The 18,309-nt window shown below is 38.5% G+C and overlaps 1 protein-coding gene across 4 annotated transcripts; it reads left to right on the forward strand.

Annotated features, from left to right (window-relative positions):
- The first annotated feature begins 86 nt into the window (after positions 1–86).
- On the forward strand, positions 87–18,074 carry LOC121323966 (synapse differentiation-inducing gene protein 1-like). 4 transcript variants are annotated; one of them, XM_041265319.1, is made up of 4 exons: positions 87–166; positions 6,429–6,923; positions 12,863–13,000; positions 15,290–18,074. In XM_041265319.1, the coding sequence occupies exons 2-4, from the start codon at positions 6,507–6,509 to the stop codon at positions 15,446–15,448; spliced, it is 714 nt and encodes a 237-aa protein (XP_041121253.1). In that variant the 5' UTR covers positions 87–166; positions 6,429–6,506; the 3' UTR covers positions 15,449–18,074. The 4 variants fall into 4 exon arrangements, with proteins under 4 accessions (XP_041121253.1, XP_041121252.1, XP_041121250.1 ...); XM_041265318.1 differs by lacking the exon at positions 87–166 and adding an exon at positions 914–1,157; XM_041265316.1 differs by lacking the exon at positions 87–166 and adding an exon at positions 1,172–1,564.
- Positions 18,075–18,309: the final 235 nt, after the last annotated feature.

The raw sequence follows: 18,309 nt of genomic DNA on the forward strand, positions 1-18,309 counted from the left end.
ATTTACTATGGGGAGGGCAATTGGCCTGCGATAAGCTCCAGTCACTATAAGTGCAGAGTGCTGAAAATTTGGACAGCTCCCTGCAAGTGAAATGGCTTGTTATTGTTAATTCACAGTCTGGCTGCTGTCGCCACAGTCGGGGGATATGTTAGGAGAGTGGCTGAAGGTAAGACTAGCTAACCAGCAGCGCGTGTCCTTCGCCTTAGGATAACGTTTTTAAAAAGCACACCGAACGACACACGGGGCACACAGAGCAAGCGCTGGCCCTGAACGTGAACACACCTGCGCGTCCGATAACCGCATACAATCTCATTAGTACCCGGTGAGTACAGAGCTTCTACTGGGAGACGGAGAGGCTCCAAGCCTCTGTCGGTGAAGCGGAGCAGCACTTTATCGTTCATTAACTAACCGCGTTCCTTAAAACATCGAGAGAAATATCAACTGTACACCCGGTGATATAAGATTTAGGGACACATTCTTCAAAATGTAATCATTGTTATATTAAAAAAATTAAATAAAAAAAAGATGTTTATTATATATATATATATATATATATATATATATATATATATATAAATATTAATAAGTATAGTATATATATAATATAATATATATATAATTATTTATAAGACGCCATCCATAAGTAAAATGCTGGGTTTAACGGATTTCTGGCCTGAAGTCAAAAATTAAGTCATAGGGTCATTAAGGGCATAGGATTAATTCATCATATGTTAGAGAAACTCAGTTAAAAGCATTAATGTTTAAACAGAAGAGTCAGTATATATAAAACTGAATTGACTGAAAACGGCACAGAACAGCCGTTATCTGCACAAGCAGGTTTACATCAAATAGTCTGTCCTCTATATTTTTTTTCCCTTTTCTTAATCCTGTTTTATACTTGGGGGGACGGGGGGGACGGGGGGGACGACAAACCTTACTGTACAGACAGTACAGAAAAAATATACACCGATTACTCTAAGTGCCTAAGAAGCAGCCTGCTGTGTGAGGTAGCTCTCCTGTGCGTCTTCGAGTCTGTGTTAACATCTTCAAACAGCGGTCAGGTTATGCTGAAGGAGCAGGACGCTTAACAATGCCTCGGAGGTTGTCGTCGTAAAAAAAAAAAAAAAAAAAACAGAAGACATTATAAAATCTCCAAGGTATGGTTTAACTATTACGTGTACACACGTCCTCTGAATTGGACAGAGTGCATGACGTAGAAAAAAAGACCTCACAGCTTCAGCTACATCTGGAATGTTGCAGCGAGCTCCATCCCTGACAGCTAGGTTCAATTAAAGAAGCGTGGAGACATTAAGAATCCGCAACTAAAAATGTCCAAGAGTCTTAATTAAAAACATCTCGCTGATTTAAGAAGGTCTCTCGGAGAAAACAGGTGGAGAGAAGTTCATTCAATATCTGTCACATACACACACAAACGCTCACACACAAACGCTCACACACACACACACACACACACACACTGGCATGATATCTCTGTCTATTCTACAATGAACATAATGGATGTCTATTTCCTTTTGAGAGTGGCTGGATACATCGGAGGCTTCTGGTAGGTCTATTAAATATTTGTTCTTAGAAAGGTCTTTTATGTTTTTAATGTCATAAACACTATCAAACGCTATGTATTTAATTGACATTAGCATTGCAATGTAAAAATAAAGTGGAGATGTACTTCCATCCATTTGAAAAAAAAATATTTCTTACGGTTATTATCTGTCTGTAAAATATCATTTTTATAGAGTAAAACGTTTTATTGTGTTAAACATATTGTATTCGGTAATACTGCAAGACAATTGAATTTATTTCAAACTATAACAACTTGTTGCCAGCGGTTCCATATTTGCAACTTTCCTTTATTCTCATACTGTTTTGGCACCTAATTAGATATTATGCATATTTATATAATAATAATAATAATAATAATAATAATAATAATAATAATAATAATAATAATAATAATAAAGTTTTGGTTGAAAGTTTAAATACTGGGATAATTGCTTGAATTTGAAAACAATCGAATTGAAATTAAAAAGAATCGGGAATACATAATTAACAATATTCTAAAATAGTCTGTATCAGCAGATAGAAAAATAAAACTTGTAAACTTGCCAAACAAATCTGATTATTTATCTTACATAACTTGATGCTTTCCACATAATTGTAATACCAGTCGTTCAGTTGGTAGAGGCTCCTTTCTGTAGTGTGTTTGTATTGGTTGCATAGCAGTTCAGTTCACATGGAATGTTTAACAGGGGGCTCTGTGGTGTCCAGTCGCCTATATTTGAGAGATGACTAGTCGAAACAATTGCAGTATAGGAATTGCTAACAGTATGATCTGGTTCCAGATTGCTAATTTATTATAAAGTATGGACGTGTCTGTTCACATTTGCCTGTCAAATAATAATAATTATAATTAAAAAAACAGAATGGTGAATGTTAATGAAAGCGACTTTCTACATGTTCGCCTGTGTTTATCGCAGTGCTATAAAAGCACAAATTTGGGTTTGACACAAGGAGGGCAAGCTTCATAATAACAAGAGCCCAGCTGGTAACTGCACACATGGAAACGTTCAAAGATGGGTTTCACATTGGTGGCAACTTTAAAGTGCTCAACTAACTCTACTAAAGATCATTAGGCTGCATTCAATGAGAATAAACACAATCATTCATTTGTGTGAGTGTGTGGTGTGTGTGTGTGTGTGTGTGTGTGTGTGTGTGTGTGTGTGTGAGGAGGGGCAGTAATGGGTTATTTGTTTTTTAACAATGTCTGCTAAAGTAAAATGCTAACCAATGCATTGATTGCCAGTGACAGGGCTGGATTCTATTGTTCACATGAAGATATATTATAAGGCTCATGGTCTGTTGTATTAAGCTATTGTAATTGAACTGCTGAAAACAGAATGACCTGTGCCTCAAAATGGTGCCTGGGCAAAAAAAACCCCAAAAAAACAAACAAACAAAAAAAACACAACAAAGATAAATGATATAAATACCTGACACATGTCCTTATGATAATTGAGGTCTAGGCTTGAAAGAGGGCTTTTGTTGTGTAGTGTGGTGTGAAATGGAATTCACCCCTATCACAAAACTGACAAGAATCCCATCCTTTGACTTCAGGCACAAAACTAAGCAAAATCCATATGCTCCTGGAAAAAGTTTAACAGAATTCTTCTTAGGTCAGTTGAAAATGTAATTTACAGTGAAAACAATGAGGACATATATTATGCATTAATATCATTATTAAATGTGAGCTTTCTTGAGATTCTTGCCACCTGGTTTAAAACATATTGCCAGATATTTAAAACAGTAGGACTCTCTGGAGAACCCCTTTTCCAACTGTAATCTGTCTGGCCTTATACCCCTCTACCCCTCTCTACATCACACTTACATTTTTGCATATATCTGCAGCATGCTTGAAACATGATATTAACATTTTTTATGTTTAAGTTATTAAAAATATCAGATTCTAGAGACACAGTATAGGGGATGTCTGCCTCTCTGTACATCCGTGCATCTCTATGTCACACATTTTCCATACTGTATATATTATCAAATTGTGACTAAACATTTCATTGCATTTCTGATTCTGTACGATTTGTTACATACTGTTGACTTATGTCACGATCTTCTACTTCTTCATCGTAGTGAGAGCTGGGAATTTGAATTCTGGATGTGACTGACGCACTTATTTATAGATTAGAGCATGGAACAGAGAAGACATCTGCAGTCATGCAAAGCCAATGTTATTATGGTCTTCGTCTAGCTCATAGACCACATGCATTGGCTATTATACAGGCTATTATACAACCCACAAGGCTTGAAGATGAATGTCTTACTAAGCTTTATAGTGGAGAGGCAGGCTGATGTCAGTGAAAGATGAACGTCTTACTAAGCTCTATAGTGGAGAAGCAGGCTGATGTCTGCGTTATTAACTCATGAGCTGCTAGGAGGAGATTCATTACAGGTTCATTGAGGATACTAGCAATGCAAATTATAAATGATGGGAAGACCGGTTACTGGACATTATGTTTGTAAGGTAAGGAAATGAACCATTCTACCAGTTAACTGCTTTCCCTTCAATTAGGGAAATGGGCCTCCAGCAGCGCGGTATTTAATGTTAGATTTAGAAATGTTACATTCTTCAATTTTTGTCAGTTTTTCATTATGTATCTAGAAAACTACAAAATGCTATGTCATTCAATATACTAACATAACATTATTCAGCAGGTCTCATTCAACTTTACGATGCAAAGTCAGTTAATTCTATAGAGTGATGCAAAATGTTTCTCCATAGCCATACTCTAATTTTGTTAACCGCAAAAGATAAGTCTAAAAGTAATCCCTCAAATTACATACATTCAGCTTGTGTTCTGATTCTTTTTTTTAAAGAAAATGAATTTGGTACTTCATGGGTTAATATAAATGATGGTGTTTTAGCAGGTTGGCAGGTAGATAGGTAACAGGTGTTCATTTTCCCATATGCTGGGATGCACATACAATAATCTCTCCAAGAATAGTTCCAAACTGTTGTCAGAATAAATATTGGATTTTCTAGATTGAAAAAGGGAGATGATTAAGAACTTAAACACAGCAATCTTTCAGAAAATGCACTGTCAATATCAGTAGCCTCTGGGATAATTGAAAGAAAATGGGCTGGATTCTCAAAGCTATTTGCTCCAAATTGTTATTTACGTGATTTTTATCTGAAAAGAATAATAAAAAAAAAAACAAAACAACAAAAAACAAAACACTGCTATGATTCTAAAACAAAAAAGAAACAACTTAGGACTAATTTTAAGTTCCCGAGTTAAAAAGCCTTAGTTGTTTATATCTGGTTTGGTAGCTTTATTGGGGGTGCTAATGATAATTTGGAGTAACTGGTTTTGAGAATCCAGCGCTGTGTGTTTTAGTGCCCACGTTAAAGAGATTTTACAGGGGTAAAATGTTGCTGATTTTTTCTATGTCGAATTCAGTGCTAAGCGCACTAATTCCCCTAATCAGAAATTCACAAGCACAGTACGTTTCACTCACATGCAGAAGACGCTGCAGCGCGTATTTAATTGCGTATTGTGACAGGGACCTGCTCGTCGCGTGGAGGATTACAAGAATATTTGCTAGCAGTAAGACTTACACTAGGATTGAGAAAGTTTCATTTGCTGTACAAGAAGTGGTTTTATTATCAGACGTCCTTAGAGACAGCACCGCACTGTCACTGAGTTACATTGCATTCAGCTGCTAGTTATTTTGTATGTTAATGTGTTTCTGTGGAACTGAGGAAGAGGCTGTATTTGCTTAGCTGTGTGCTACATTAAGCTGAAAATGAGATCTTTAAAAATACAAACTGTGTTTCCTCACTATGCTCCCCCTGGCAAAGTCTTTCCTGTAACACCCCTTCCCTTCATTTTGCCTTCATATAATCCACTGAGGGATATTTTCCATTTAAATTGTAAACCCCCACACCCCCAGTTTTGGTTCTTTGTTATTCTATTATGAAACCATTACATTGTGCCAACCATTGAGCTTCATTGCTGCAGAATAACAATTCCAGCTGGGTGATACATGTAGGGAAATCACAGCTGAGTGCGTTTCTGGTCTTCACTATGCACCACTACACCTTGAAACATCTGCTGCTGTTGCATTCATGGGAATGCTATTAGCTGCATGGAAGAGAATGGGTGAATCATCATTTAGATTTGGTTTAGTTGTACCTTTTGTTTATTTAAAGAGACAGCGTAGCTTTGTGGTTCAATCTAAAGATTTACAATTGAGGCATCTGATTTCTAGAAGTGAAGTTCTCTCCCATAGAAGTAGTGTAGAGGCAGTGATCATTAACCAGTCACTGCTATGACTAAAAGAGAGAGTTATTTTGCATATTTTTACACAAATAAGAGTGAGCAGATTATTGTGATCAATCCCTGAAACTGTGCCAGCTGACTCTGGCTTTAAAAGACAAATTATGTTCAGTTCTGTTTTTCCTTCTCCATTGTAAGGAGCTGTATGCTGTGTTGTGTGTGGATTATCTAAATAAAAGCATGTTAATGTCAGCTGTCTGTATTTCACAGGTCCAGTTGGAGAAAAGGTTGTTCAATTCTGATAAAACTTGCTAATGACCTTCTTAGCACAGGTTACTGGATTATCTGTGGGTGTCAGTCTGTCACATCTACATACACAGTACCAAGACTTTGTCAGGAATTCAGTCAAATGCCTCCAGGCATAGTGTGTATGTCACCCTCTAGAACTTTCAACCTCAGAAAATATATAGTTGCAATTAAATATCAGCCCCTGAGCACATACTGTATCTGTGCCATTGAAGAGAATTAGTAAAGATAATGCAGTTCATTGGTACACCATGCCTGCTTGAAAATAAAACATTTGTACTCAATAACCCAGTTTCTCTTGCTTCATCTTCACAGCTCCGGGCTCTTTGGTTGCTATTAGTCCCTGTCGCATCAATTTGTTACATCCTGCCCCCCCTCCCTTGATCAGCCACAATGGAGAGCCTAAGTGAGCTTCAGAACCCGCTCCTGGACAAAACCAGCAACCATGTCAAGGGCAATTACAGCTACCAGGGAGACTTCCCCAGCAGTCAGTACCAGGAAAACATTTTCAACTACTTTGTGAGTGGCTCTAACAAAGCCAAGGCACAGCAGCTACTGGATGCCACGTCCTTGCACCTCGCTGTGGAGGCCTTGTACCGGCCGAACTTCATTCTGTACAAGGAGGACGCCAACGACAAAAACAAGGATTACAAGAGCCAATGTTGCGAGACCACCTTCACGGAGAAGAAGGACCAGGCTGCCGGAAGCGCAGAGGACCCAGAGGAGAAACTCGTGGACCTGGGTGAAAACGATGTTAAAATCCAAACAGTGTCTTACGAGGTGGAGGAAGAGGAGTATCGTGAGTATGAGGTAGGTTTAGGGCATGTCTTTCAATACCCTTTCTGTGGTCTTCTGGCATGCTTTCTTCTTTTAAGTAAACCATGCAGTGATTTCAATGTCCATATTTTCAAAGTGTTTACTCCAATTATATTTTGAAAAAAAACATTTATTGACAAACAACAAGTCATGTAATTGAAGGTCTCTTAAGCACTCTAAAGTTAATTGTTGCTCAGTTTTGTACTTTAGTGATGAAGTTTCATCTTTTTTGTAATTAAAGACTGGAGTAAACTAGATGATCAGATCTTTTCTACAGTAAACACCATCCTATACACTAAGAGGGGTATTCAATTGATGTTTACAGTGGAGAAATGTAATACCACTGCCATTCAGATCAATAAAAAAAATACTGCCTGAAGTTGCATGTCATTACAGAAATAGACTAATTAGGCTTGCTTGCACTAGGAGAGATGTTAGCTGCCATAAAATAGTAGTTTTGCATGATTTCAGTGGCAATCTGTCAGACTCTTTACCAATCATGGTTCGCAACACTTCGCTGTGGTTTTAGAAGGACCAGTGTGTGGCATTGGAAACAAATGATTCAACAGTCATCGGATAAAGACTGTTCAAGTAAAAGACAAGATCTGTTTGTTTTTTTATTCATGGAAAAACATTTTGTCTGATAGCCCGCCAATGGCAAAATTTTTCCAACAAATCTCAGGTACCGTTCAGAAGTATTCTAGTGTTTGTATCCACCACACTTTCTTCTTCCTAGGTCAAAAAGACATGACACCCAGTTTCTGATTAGCGTCTTTAACCTATTGTACAGTACCTGTCAAATATGGATTCCCTGGAAGCTGAGCTGGTATTAAAAATTCAGGACTTTGTTACAAAGTTAGTCAAACAGCACTGCATTCATTTCAGTGCCCGAGTGCAATTCTAGTCAGCTTGCTGTGCTCTGGGGAATCAGTTAGAAGAATGCCATGCAGTATTTACAGCTTTTTTTTTACATCCACGGATAAATAAAAAAATGCTATTGTTACCTGAATAAAATGATATGATGCAATTGAGGGTTGGAACCATACAGTAACAATACACTGTCCATATATTTTTGGCATATTTGAAGTACAATTTTCAATACATAGTTGATGTCACCGAGATATATTTCTATTTCAAATAGGACTGATCGCAATGCATTAGCTGTCTTATAGAGCTGGTTTTCAGATGTTGCTGTCCCTTCACATTTGTAAGAGGAATGCTATTCTGTATAGAGGCTGATCAGACACACACACAGAGTGACAGGGGATGACTCTCCTGAGTGCTGGGCTGTGAAATTGGAAGAGAGTGGAAACCTGCTCACAAGAGGCAACTGCAGCCAGACCGGCTAAATACATAACGGATGAAAAGCACTCTAGAGGTTCGGATAGCATGATCCAACCCAGACAAAACAAATATTTTTCATTTGGAGATAGGGTTACCATATGACTCACATATACATGATGACAGCTGAGGACAGTTCAGGCTTTTCAACGCACACCCCAGTGCATTCTGGTAAGTGTAGTCCTACTGTGAAAGGAAAAGGCTCAACTGTGTGCATGGAGTTATATGGTAACCCTATTTGGAGATAATTTCCTTGTATAAAAGCATCCCATAATAAAAGCATAGCAAAGTGTAATGAAGCACAGTGTGCAATCAATTAACTGAATTAACTGTATTTATTGTTTTCATTCAAAACTAAAATCAGCTGTGGAGAGCTATTATTTGATTCAGTAGGTATTCCCTAGTAAAGTTTGAACTACAGAGATGGAAATAAGACTCCCATTGCACAGAAGCTTGATCCATTCCTGGTTTTACTGAGTTTAATAAGACACAGCTGAGCTTGTTACTTACACACAGTGACTCATCAAGCTTGTATTGACACTGCTTTGCAATAGGAGTCTTATTGCCATCCCTGAACCACCTTGGAATGAAGTGGCCAAAACCCTGCCTAGGATATACTGAACAATAATATTTGCCCAGGAAATGCATGTTAGTGTTAGAGATGACAGCCTCAGACCAATGCTGTACCAGGCAAGGTGAGTTACTGACTCTTGACACCTGTTATTGTGTCAATAGAACATGCTGCTTGAGGCAAAGTGATTGATACTAATGCCGGTATCCACAGTGACATGACGTCCTGTAACAAGTGCTTTTGAGTTAGAGAGCCAGAGACACCTCTTTTTAATTTGGCATTCAAAGTCACCTTTGCTTTCCTGTCAGAGAGTGGCAAGATGAAAGGATGGGGAAATCTTTCATCTTCATCTGTATATGCCATTGAAAAGAGCAGAGTGCACCCCACGCTCGTAGTATACAGTGATGTCGTGTTGGAAAAGAAGCCGTCTATAGATGTTATACCCCAGCCTCCGACATGCTGTTTAGGGTCCCTGTTGTGATAAACTTGGATTCAAGTGCTAGAGAACAGTCCTTGGACTTGCTGTTGCTGTGTACCACACACCGTTCTGATATTTGAATCAACTAGCAGATAGCTCTCCAAAGTCATTTCACTGCCCACCAGTACTATCCAATGAAGAGTCCTGAATGTACCAGGGCTGAGGCCGAGCGCAAACCAAACTCTGCATGCAAGCATCTTAAACACTGCACCATACAGCACTGCCCTTACATGAGGATGAAACTGCGGGATTGCAGCACACTGCTTTGTGAATATAATAACCCTAACAGCCTGGCCTCACTTTATATCTTTATCTGCGTCTGAATTTGAGCCTTCGCTAAGCTATAACTGAATCCGCATAGAAGGCATCACCCTGTACCAGGCATCATGCTGTCTAGATAACTATCTCTCTGTGCTCTTTAATAGCAGCTCAGTAATAAGTGCGCTGTGGTTCATGAGCGCTCAGGGAGACAGTCGTCCCCCTAAACTCTTACAGCGTATTTTGTTTATCCAGTTTGAGAGAGCACAATCATACATGAGGCTTCTCTTTTTGGGGTATAATATATGCTTCAAAGCTGGGATGAATTTATCATATTGCTAATTATAGTTAGAATTATAGCGGAAAATGGTCTCCCTGTCGTACTGTCATTATCCTTGAAGCTGATCTTCCCAATTAATTCCCAGCTGACATTAAGAATTAGTCTTGGTACAGTAAGACTGAATTATTGCAATACAGACTCAGAGGTGGGTACAATTAGAAGGGGGGCTTTTAAGGGATGCAAATAGCTGGTAAAATTCTTCCCTGTCCGAACGAATTACTGTTTGCTAAAGTCACGGAGCTGTGTGCGATTTAAAAGGGTCTTCGTTGAGATCGAGACTGACCTAGCTTTCTTAACACATCAGAAGAAATTGCTTGAAATGCAGAGGAATTCTAAGAAATGTAAAATTCACAGGCAACTCAGTAAACAAAACAGATGGGCAAGATTAGCCAATACAGGTGTGCAGTGTTGTACACGGAAGCCAAGCATAATGAAGCATTGGCTTTATAATTCTATAGCATTATAGAATGGAAATCAGGGGCAAGGCTGGTCTTTATTGATAATTCAACAAAAAGCAGGAGAACGTTACAAGAGAAAAGTACAAAATAGTAAGGGGTTACAGAGAGCTGTACTGTGAAAGACACGATTAATAGTCATTGAAACGGCTCAATCTTTTTCATTATTCTCTTAATAATGGGTGATAACAAGTCCCTCTGTTTTTTTAGCTGATCAGAAACCTGTGCGGTTTACAGTTGGAAATAATGAGATCTTTTGATGGATATGACAGGCGAGGGAGCGTGAAACAGAACAAAAGCATTATTGATAAAGTAAGGTTCTGGGTAACAGGATAGAGGCACTTCTGTACATAATTATGTGATGCATGTATTCTTGCTGGAATATATTAAAAAAAAAAAACATTTTATATGAGCTGCTTAAAATAGGAAAGCAGAGGCCAATATATAATAAATATTACCCAGGATTTCCCATATACATATGGTATAGAAATGGGAACCTCATAAGCAGGCTATTGCGGTACAACAGTACGACTGCAAAGAGCACCTGATAGCCCTGACTGTGCACGGCTTTTATAATGGTCTGCTATCCTATAGAGCTGCAGCAGCTTTCAATGAAAATCTGTGCATGAATGGGCTTCTTCACACCTTGGTATAAATTTCTAATTGGCTGGTGAGCTATTGCAGCTTTTGCAGCTTTTGCAGCTTTTGAAGCTTTTGCAGCTTTTGCAGTTACTAATGCTGGGTCTGGCCAGAGAGAATGTTGGAGCCTGACTTTCCTGTTGGCTTCATTTCTTTCACACTGAGAACATCATTTTCCATTTATCTCCTTCCTAGTGCCTGGGCTTCATTGAGTCAATAGTACCAAATTGTGGTAGGTGATTTATTTATCCACACTAGACACTGGTGCAGCACAGTTCTTGTAGCTTTGTTCTTTGGTTATACTCAGGAATTGGTTTCTGTGGCCCCTGAGATACTACTGCAGGTACATCCATAAATGTTACACTTAGGATTAATTAATTACCTCGATTTTGTTTGTCGATACTTATACAAATAAAAATATATAATATAATAATATGAATAATAATAATAATAATTATATAACAAAGTTGTAAAAAAGGACAGCGGAGTGCTTCTGTTCACGTGAGACAAAGTTTCCATCAGTGTCAAGTGTTCTGCAGCTACCGTCGATGGAATAGGTCGTCCCCATCCAGCCGAAGTACGACCTTCATGCTGTCCCTGTACTGTTCCCGTCTAACTCACCGGAAAGTGTAGCAGTACATCGAGTGATGCGAACAGTAACAGTTCATTGTCTATCAGATAGCGCCTCTGGGTTAAGAACAGTTCCAAGCTGAGCGTAAGGTTTTTCGCCATTAAAAAAAATTTCACCCAGTACTTATGAAACCACTGTTAAGGGTGCGACCCTGCAGCGTGTCTAGATGAGAGCGCAAGTCCAACAGGAATCAAAATAATACCACTCAAAGCATTATATTACAAAACAGCAGTGTTCAAATAAAAGCATGACATACCTCTTTTTTCCAAGCATAGCGTTTCTAAAGCAATAACATCGGCATGGGCACCAACACATTTTAAAATGTGTTTGAACCCTTGGAACAGCCAAATGACCAGAATCCCAAGCGTGTGAATTACAGCCCATGATAGTCCTTTCTACAGAGCACTCAGGACTCAGATTTGGAAATAGCTGAAGGTCAAGAGCCACTCAAAATAAAGTGATTATTTATATGAACTGAGTAGAAATATAAAGCTTGGTGCTGGCATCTAGGCTGGATTATTAACAAGCTTTATTAAAATACAACACAGTGCAATGCAATGCAATGCAATACAATACAATGCAATGCAATGCATTGCAAGGGAATGGAATGCAATGCAATGCAATCTGGTGATATATGTTATTGAGGCTGTGTGGTCCAGTGGTTAAAGTCCAGCGCTTGTAACCAGAAGGTCACTGGTTCAAATCCCAGCCTTATTTAAACGAGTATGAGTAACGAGCATTCTGCACAGCCCTATTTAAACGAGTATGAGTAACGAGCATTCTGCACAGCCCTATTTAAACGAGTATGAGTAACGAGCATTCTGCACAGCCCTATTTAAACGAGTATGAGTAACGAGCATTCTGCACAGCCCTATTTAAACGAGTATGAGTAACGAGCATTCTGCACAGCCCTATTTAAACGAGTATGAGTAACGAGCATTCTGGACAGCCCTATTTAAACGAGTATGAGTAACCAGCATTCTGTACAGCCCTATTTAAACGAGTATGAGTAACGAGCATTCTGCAGAGCCCTATTTAAACGAGTATGAGTAACGAGCATTCTGCACAGCCCTATTTAAACGAGTATGAGTAATGAGCATTCTGCACAGCCCTATTTTGTGTTGCTCTTGTATTGTATGAATTCATATGAACTATAAATAAAATATTACCATAATAACAGCAGCAGTGCTGTATAATTGCCCTGTGTCTCGTCCCCTTAGAGCGACTGTTCCAGTGACAGTGAAAGCGAAGACGACTTCATCATGATCGCCCCACGGGACCACTTAGGCCTGGCCATCTTCTCAATGCTCTGCTGCTTCTGGCCTCTTGGCATCGCAGCCTTCTACTTCTCCCAGGGGGTAAGGGCAGCCTTCTCAACTTCACTTTTATTGTACCCTGGCAGACCTTTCCTCATTGCACAGAGATTAAGAGCATGACAATAATAACTAAACATGTCTGGGTTGCACTGAGGCTGTTACAGGCCACTCCAGTCCTGGAGGGTCATTCTATACTGTGGGTTTAACAGCTATAATGAAGTTCACTGATTCAGGACATGGCTGGTGGTTTAAATGGTTCAGTTAAACAATTAACCCCTTAAGTACCAAACACAATTTTCTTTGAAAAAATCTGAACACAAGCTGTATTCATGTAATTTGATACATTCTAAATCAATAAAGAGAAAAACATTGAAATCCTTTGTTTTTGCGTCCTGTTTTGAGGACAGTCAAGTTAGACATGCCTGTAATCAGACCAATGAAATCTCATGCCGGCTATGAAGCTCAACACATAAAACTGAGCAGGAAAACACCAAGAAATGTATCATTAGTAGGCTTCAGGTTTAAGATTTACACATTAAGTACATTGTAGCTATGCAAAATAACACTGTAATTATGTGTAAGTGCACATGTATTTACTAAGCAAGTACTATGTAAATACACAGTAATTCGAGACACTTAATGCAAAGTGTTACTGAATTTAGGATAATTCCAGAATGTGCAATGGAGAAATGAAATCACCTTAAACCCAAAGTTTCAGTTTTAAAAAGAAAAGACCAGCAAAATAACCTTTTTAAAAACAAGTAGTTCATGTTCATGGTTTTGACAGGTATAGTAAATGAGTGAAGTGTGCAGCAGCTGAAGCGATGGAGTGATCTGCCCTGTGTAACACACCTGCATGGGCACATGCGACACTGAAAAAGCCATCTACCCTAAAGTGTCATTAGGAAAGCTGTGTTGTTTTCATTGTTCTCATGGATTTCCCTGTGAAATGTACCCATTGCCGTGTAATATGTAGCTCCCAGTGAAAATTCCCATTTCTGAAAGAAAATATGAATATATATATATATATATATATATATATATATATATATATATATATATATATATATATATATGTTTGAACATTGAGGAACTGAGGAACGTTGTTGTTGTTAAGAATGCTATGTGTATATAGAGAGTTCTTTTTTGCAACAATAAAAAACTATTTTTGTTGTTTTCTTCTTTCATACGGTTCATCATCTGCAAACTGTTTAATTCTCTCCTGTCAGACAGATTTGCACAAACGAAGCCCTGCCTGCACTGCTCTGCACCTGCAGACGTGTGGCTCTTGAGACCCATTGTTCTGTCCTTCCAATGGCTCAGGAGTACCTGACCAATATAAATATATGTGACGCAGCTTGCTAAATAAAGCCCATGAATCATATTCCCCCATTAAGCTCAACACTGGAGTGTATAACCATTTTAATCCTCGGTCAGTTGCCATGGTTACTAATGGCTTCTTCTGGGTTGTTTTTTTTCTTTTTGTTCTTCACCTTTGCCTTTTGACCTGCTTCTCATGTTATATAAAAAGGCTTCTTGCAATGAAAGGACCCAGTTGAGTTGTTTCTATAAATATCTCACAGCTTAGCTGCAAGGGCTCATCAAATGGATATTTCACTTCATTTGGAGCAGATGCATTATTCTGTGGGCCCTTCACTTCTTAGGAACTAAAGTGTAGCCAATATAAATCATAAACACAGATCTAAATGCTCCTTGGATGGCAGTCACTTGTATTGAGACCCCCTTCTTGAGCCAAACTAATCTAACAGGATTAACTCTAATGCCGTTCAGTAAAAACGTTTCCCAGTTGCAAAAAGTACAATTGTGTGAAAAAAAAAACCACACACACAGGGCGAAAGCAAAGATATGAACACTTTTAACAGACATCTTTGCTGCAGCAAAAGCCTTTTCCATGGCTACACATCACGTTATATACAGCAGGTGGAAAAGCAAATATCCCAGTCAGAAAAGTATAGCACAGCCTGCCAGTTTTCATTTATGTGATATACTGCTGCTGTTATGTCAAAATCAGTCACACCGATGGATGGTCTGTTCAGCTCAATAGTGGCTTGCTAGTTTCATTAGTTTCAAAGCAGAACCTCACACAGATTGAAATTGTATTTCTGTGGATTCCTCTCCTACATGGAAAATGACAAGCATTCGGGGGATGACCTACAAAAGTAACCGCCTGTATCAGCCTCCAGGCTGCCATGCGCCTACTGGGAACTTCACACGCTACCCTTGTACATTGAATATAGAATATTAACATTTTTTGCACGCATATCACTTCAATCATTTAATGCTATAACTGTCTCCCTCTTTCTTTTGCAGACCAGTAAAGCTATTTCCAAGGGAGACTTCCCCCTGGCAAGCTCAGCTTCAAGAAGAGCTCTTTTCTTGGCTGCGCTCTCCATCACCATCGGAACAGGCGTTTACGTGGGGGTCATCGTGGCTCTCATCGCTTACATGTCTAAATCAGGACATGTATAACACTAGGCCTGGGGCTGGAGTGCATCTTGAAACAGTGTATTATCATCATAAACTACAGCATGTCTTATCGGTTCCTTTACCCCACTGCCTGTCAGTATGGATTAGTGCAGTGTTCAAATTTCACCTTAACGACTGGAGACATCACAAAGTACTCCGCAAGTCTTGTTAGCGCCAACCCATTGAACTTCCTTGTTGTTTTAACGGCTCGGGACTGCAAATTTAAAAAGGTCAAAATAAAAACAATTCAGAACGTGTTCTCTTGGGGACAGTCGATGTGAAGATTGCACAAAGAAAACATGAAAAGCAAGCATTCTGAAGTGGGATTCATTGCATTGCTAGACTTAGTAAGATCACGTTTTGTATTTATGTAGGCACTGCGAATACTGTGTGTCACCTTAAAAAAACATGCCATTGCATTATTTACCTGTTAAGTGGACTTCCAAGTAAAATATAGGAACATCTCTTTCGGCATATTCTAAGTACAGGAACTTTCATAAATGAAACAGTATATATCATTCAGTATGTGAAAAAAACTAACACTTAATTCTCAACTGTCCTCTTAAAAGCGTGGGAAGAATCTTCTTTGACATTACTTGAAGATTTATTAAAACACACTTTACATTTTATTCTAAATGTTTCAAATGTTTCAGTGTATTTCAGAGCTTAACTGCTGGGACTTTGATGCTGAAAAGCTTTTCATTCCGCTCACAGCTGTTTCCATGAAGGACGATGTTCTTTCCTGTAAAAGTGATGCCAACCTTAATTCACTAGCCCCAGACGCGGCACTTACCAAAAGAGAAAGTTGTACGCCAAGGAACTAAAACAAATCTGCTTCATACTGAGCATCAGCAAGGAGAGCAGAAATCTGTTTTGCAGCACATCATCTGGATGCAGTCAGTAGTGAAGCTGATGATTCATTCTTAGCATTAGGGAGCTAATAGTGCCAGAAAGTAAACCAAGGAAAGTTGTGTTTCAGTGTTTTCAGGGGAATTGAATTTGCATGCTGCAGAGAGACCCTGGTGCTTCACAGTGGCTGCATGTGGACATCAGGGGAACCGAAATGCATCTGTGCAATTAGGAAGGGACCCAGTTCACTAGAGACTGTACTGGAGTGGGTTGACTGCAAGTCAAGAAATCCTCAGTAAAAACATAATGTTAAATAATTAGAGATCATTATTCCACATTGTATAATGGATGAAGGAGCATCAAATACAAGGGCAGTTCAATCAAAGGGTTTTAACGCAATATAAACTAGGAGACCAGAAGGTTTATAGACTTCTGCCGAACCCTCAGATTGAATTAATGCCTTTAATTTTGTACAGCCAATCATCACAGTCCTGTACTGTATCATATATATTCTCAGTTTCTTTTGTAGATCATGCATTAGCCATAGTTGTTAACTTTGCTTTAGAATTTGGTTTCATTTGTTCTCATTGAAGTCTCTCCTGTAAAAGCCCAAAGAAGCTGGTGCTATATGGGAATAGGGTAGAAATACAGGGATAACAGAGCGAGTATAAAGTGACAGAGGCATTACCAGGATTATAATTGTACATCAGGTATAGGACTTTATCATGGAAATTGCTTAGCAGAAACTGACGCCCCAGTGGAGAGGAAGATATAATGAACGCTGGTATAGTGTAGCATGCAGTGAGCCTGCACCCACAAGAGCAGCCCAATAAACCCCAACATTGACAGCACTCTTACAATACCGCTAGATCACTACATTGTACAATTCAAACCCTTCCAAAAGTCTCAATGCTTTTCATACTATAAGTGTTTGTAATGCTATAAATGCCATGAGTGGGTAGGTCTATAATGTTCAATATGTGTATATATTAATATGTCAAATAATTCATTTCAAATAAAGAGTTGCTAAGAGGTATTTGTAAGATAATGATGAAAAAAAAAGTTATGTGTGTGTCATAACATTCATAAGTGCCATGTTATTTTGCTACTTTGTATAGTGGATACATTCTGATTATCGCTGTAGAAAAGTGTATATAAAGCAGATAACAATGATTGAATTTCAAACTAAATTTTGCTTGTTCTTCAGAGAACGTTTCTCCACCAATTTTTGGTTTCTAATTAATAATTTAATCAAAACTGACTAAAAATGGTAAAAAAAAAAAAAAAACATTGATATTACGCCCTCATAATTATCTGACTTTCAATTACAAAGTATACAATCAGAGTCCAGAGGACCTGTTCACTGTTTTTTTTATTTATTTTTTTATCAACAGTCCTGTGCAAATGCACAGTTTCAGTTGAATATAATATAGGTAACATTGGCAAATGCTTAAATCAGGTATATTTGATAAGAATGGTGATCAGTGCTAAATACTATAACCTGTATTTGTCTTGAAATAACCCATTGAAATGGTTTATTTTCTACTGAAATTGCTGTAAATGTACCAGAAACAAGACCAATGTTTCGTGGGCATTGCCTTCTGTTCTGTTTGAATATGCCTGCCTTGCCTGTTTCACTGGACAAATAAATTAACTGTGACAATATTTTTTTTGGGGGGGAGTGATTTCCAATGTGTAGCCTGTGTACTGTAGATTTTCTTTTGCCAGCAGTTAAGAGCACAAAAGAAAATAAATTGTTGTTATTTGTAAATAAATCAAATGTGAGCATTTCATTGTCTGTTGCATTGATTTCACAGTACAAGCTAAACATCGAGTTTGGGAGATGGTGGATGCCCCACTAATTAAGGCTTCCTCTGTTTAATACCTAACTATAAAAAACAGAATCATTTTAGCCTGGAACAAAGAGGAATGAGTGGGGTATAACTCCTCTTGAAATGACTTGACATAGTTAACCCTAACCAATACTTTAAGCGCAGCATAGAAACCAGGACTGG

This window comes from Polyodon spathula, chromosome 12 (genome assembly GCF_017654505.1).
Source record: "Polyodon spathula isolate WHYD16114869_AA chromosome 12, ASM1765450v1, whole genome shotgun sequence".
Taxonomy (NCBI): domain Eukaryota; kingdom Metazoa; phylum Chordata; class Actinopteri; order Acipenseriformes; family Polyodontidae; genus Polyodon; species Polyodon spathula.

Excerpts from the sequence above, each read along its gene's own strand:
- LOC121323966 (XM_041265319.1), top strand. The coding sequence starts at position 6,507 with ATGGAGAGCCTAAGTGAGCTTCAGAACCCGCTCCTGGACAAAACCAGC. Across the intron at positions 6,924-12,862 it reads AGGAGTATCGTGAGTATGAG|AGCGACTGTTCCAGTGACAG; the intron begins GTAGGTTTAGGG and ends TCGTCCCCTTAG. Across the intron at positions 13,001-15,289 it reads CCTTCTACTTCTCCCAGGGG|ACCAGTAAAGCTATTTCCAA; the intron begins GTAAGGGCAGCC and ends TTTCTTTTGCAG.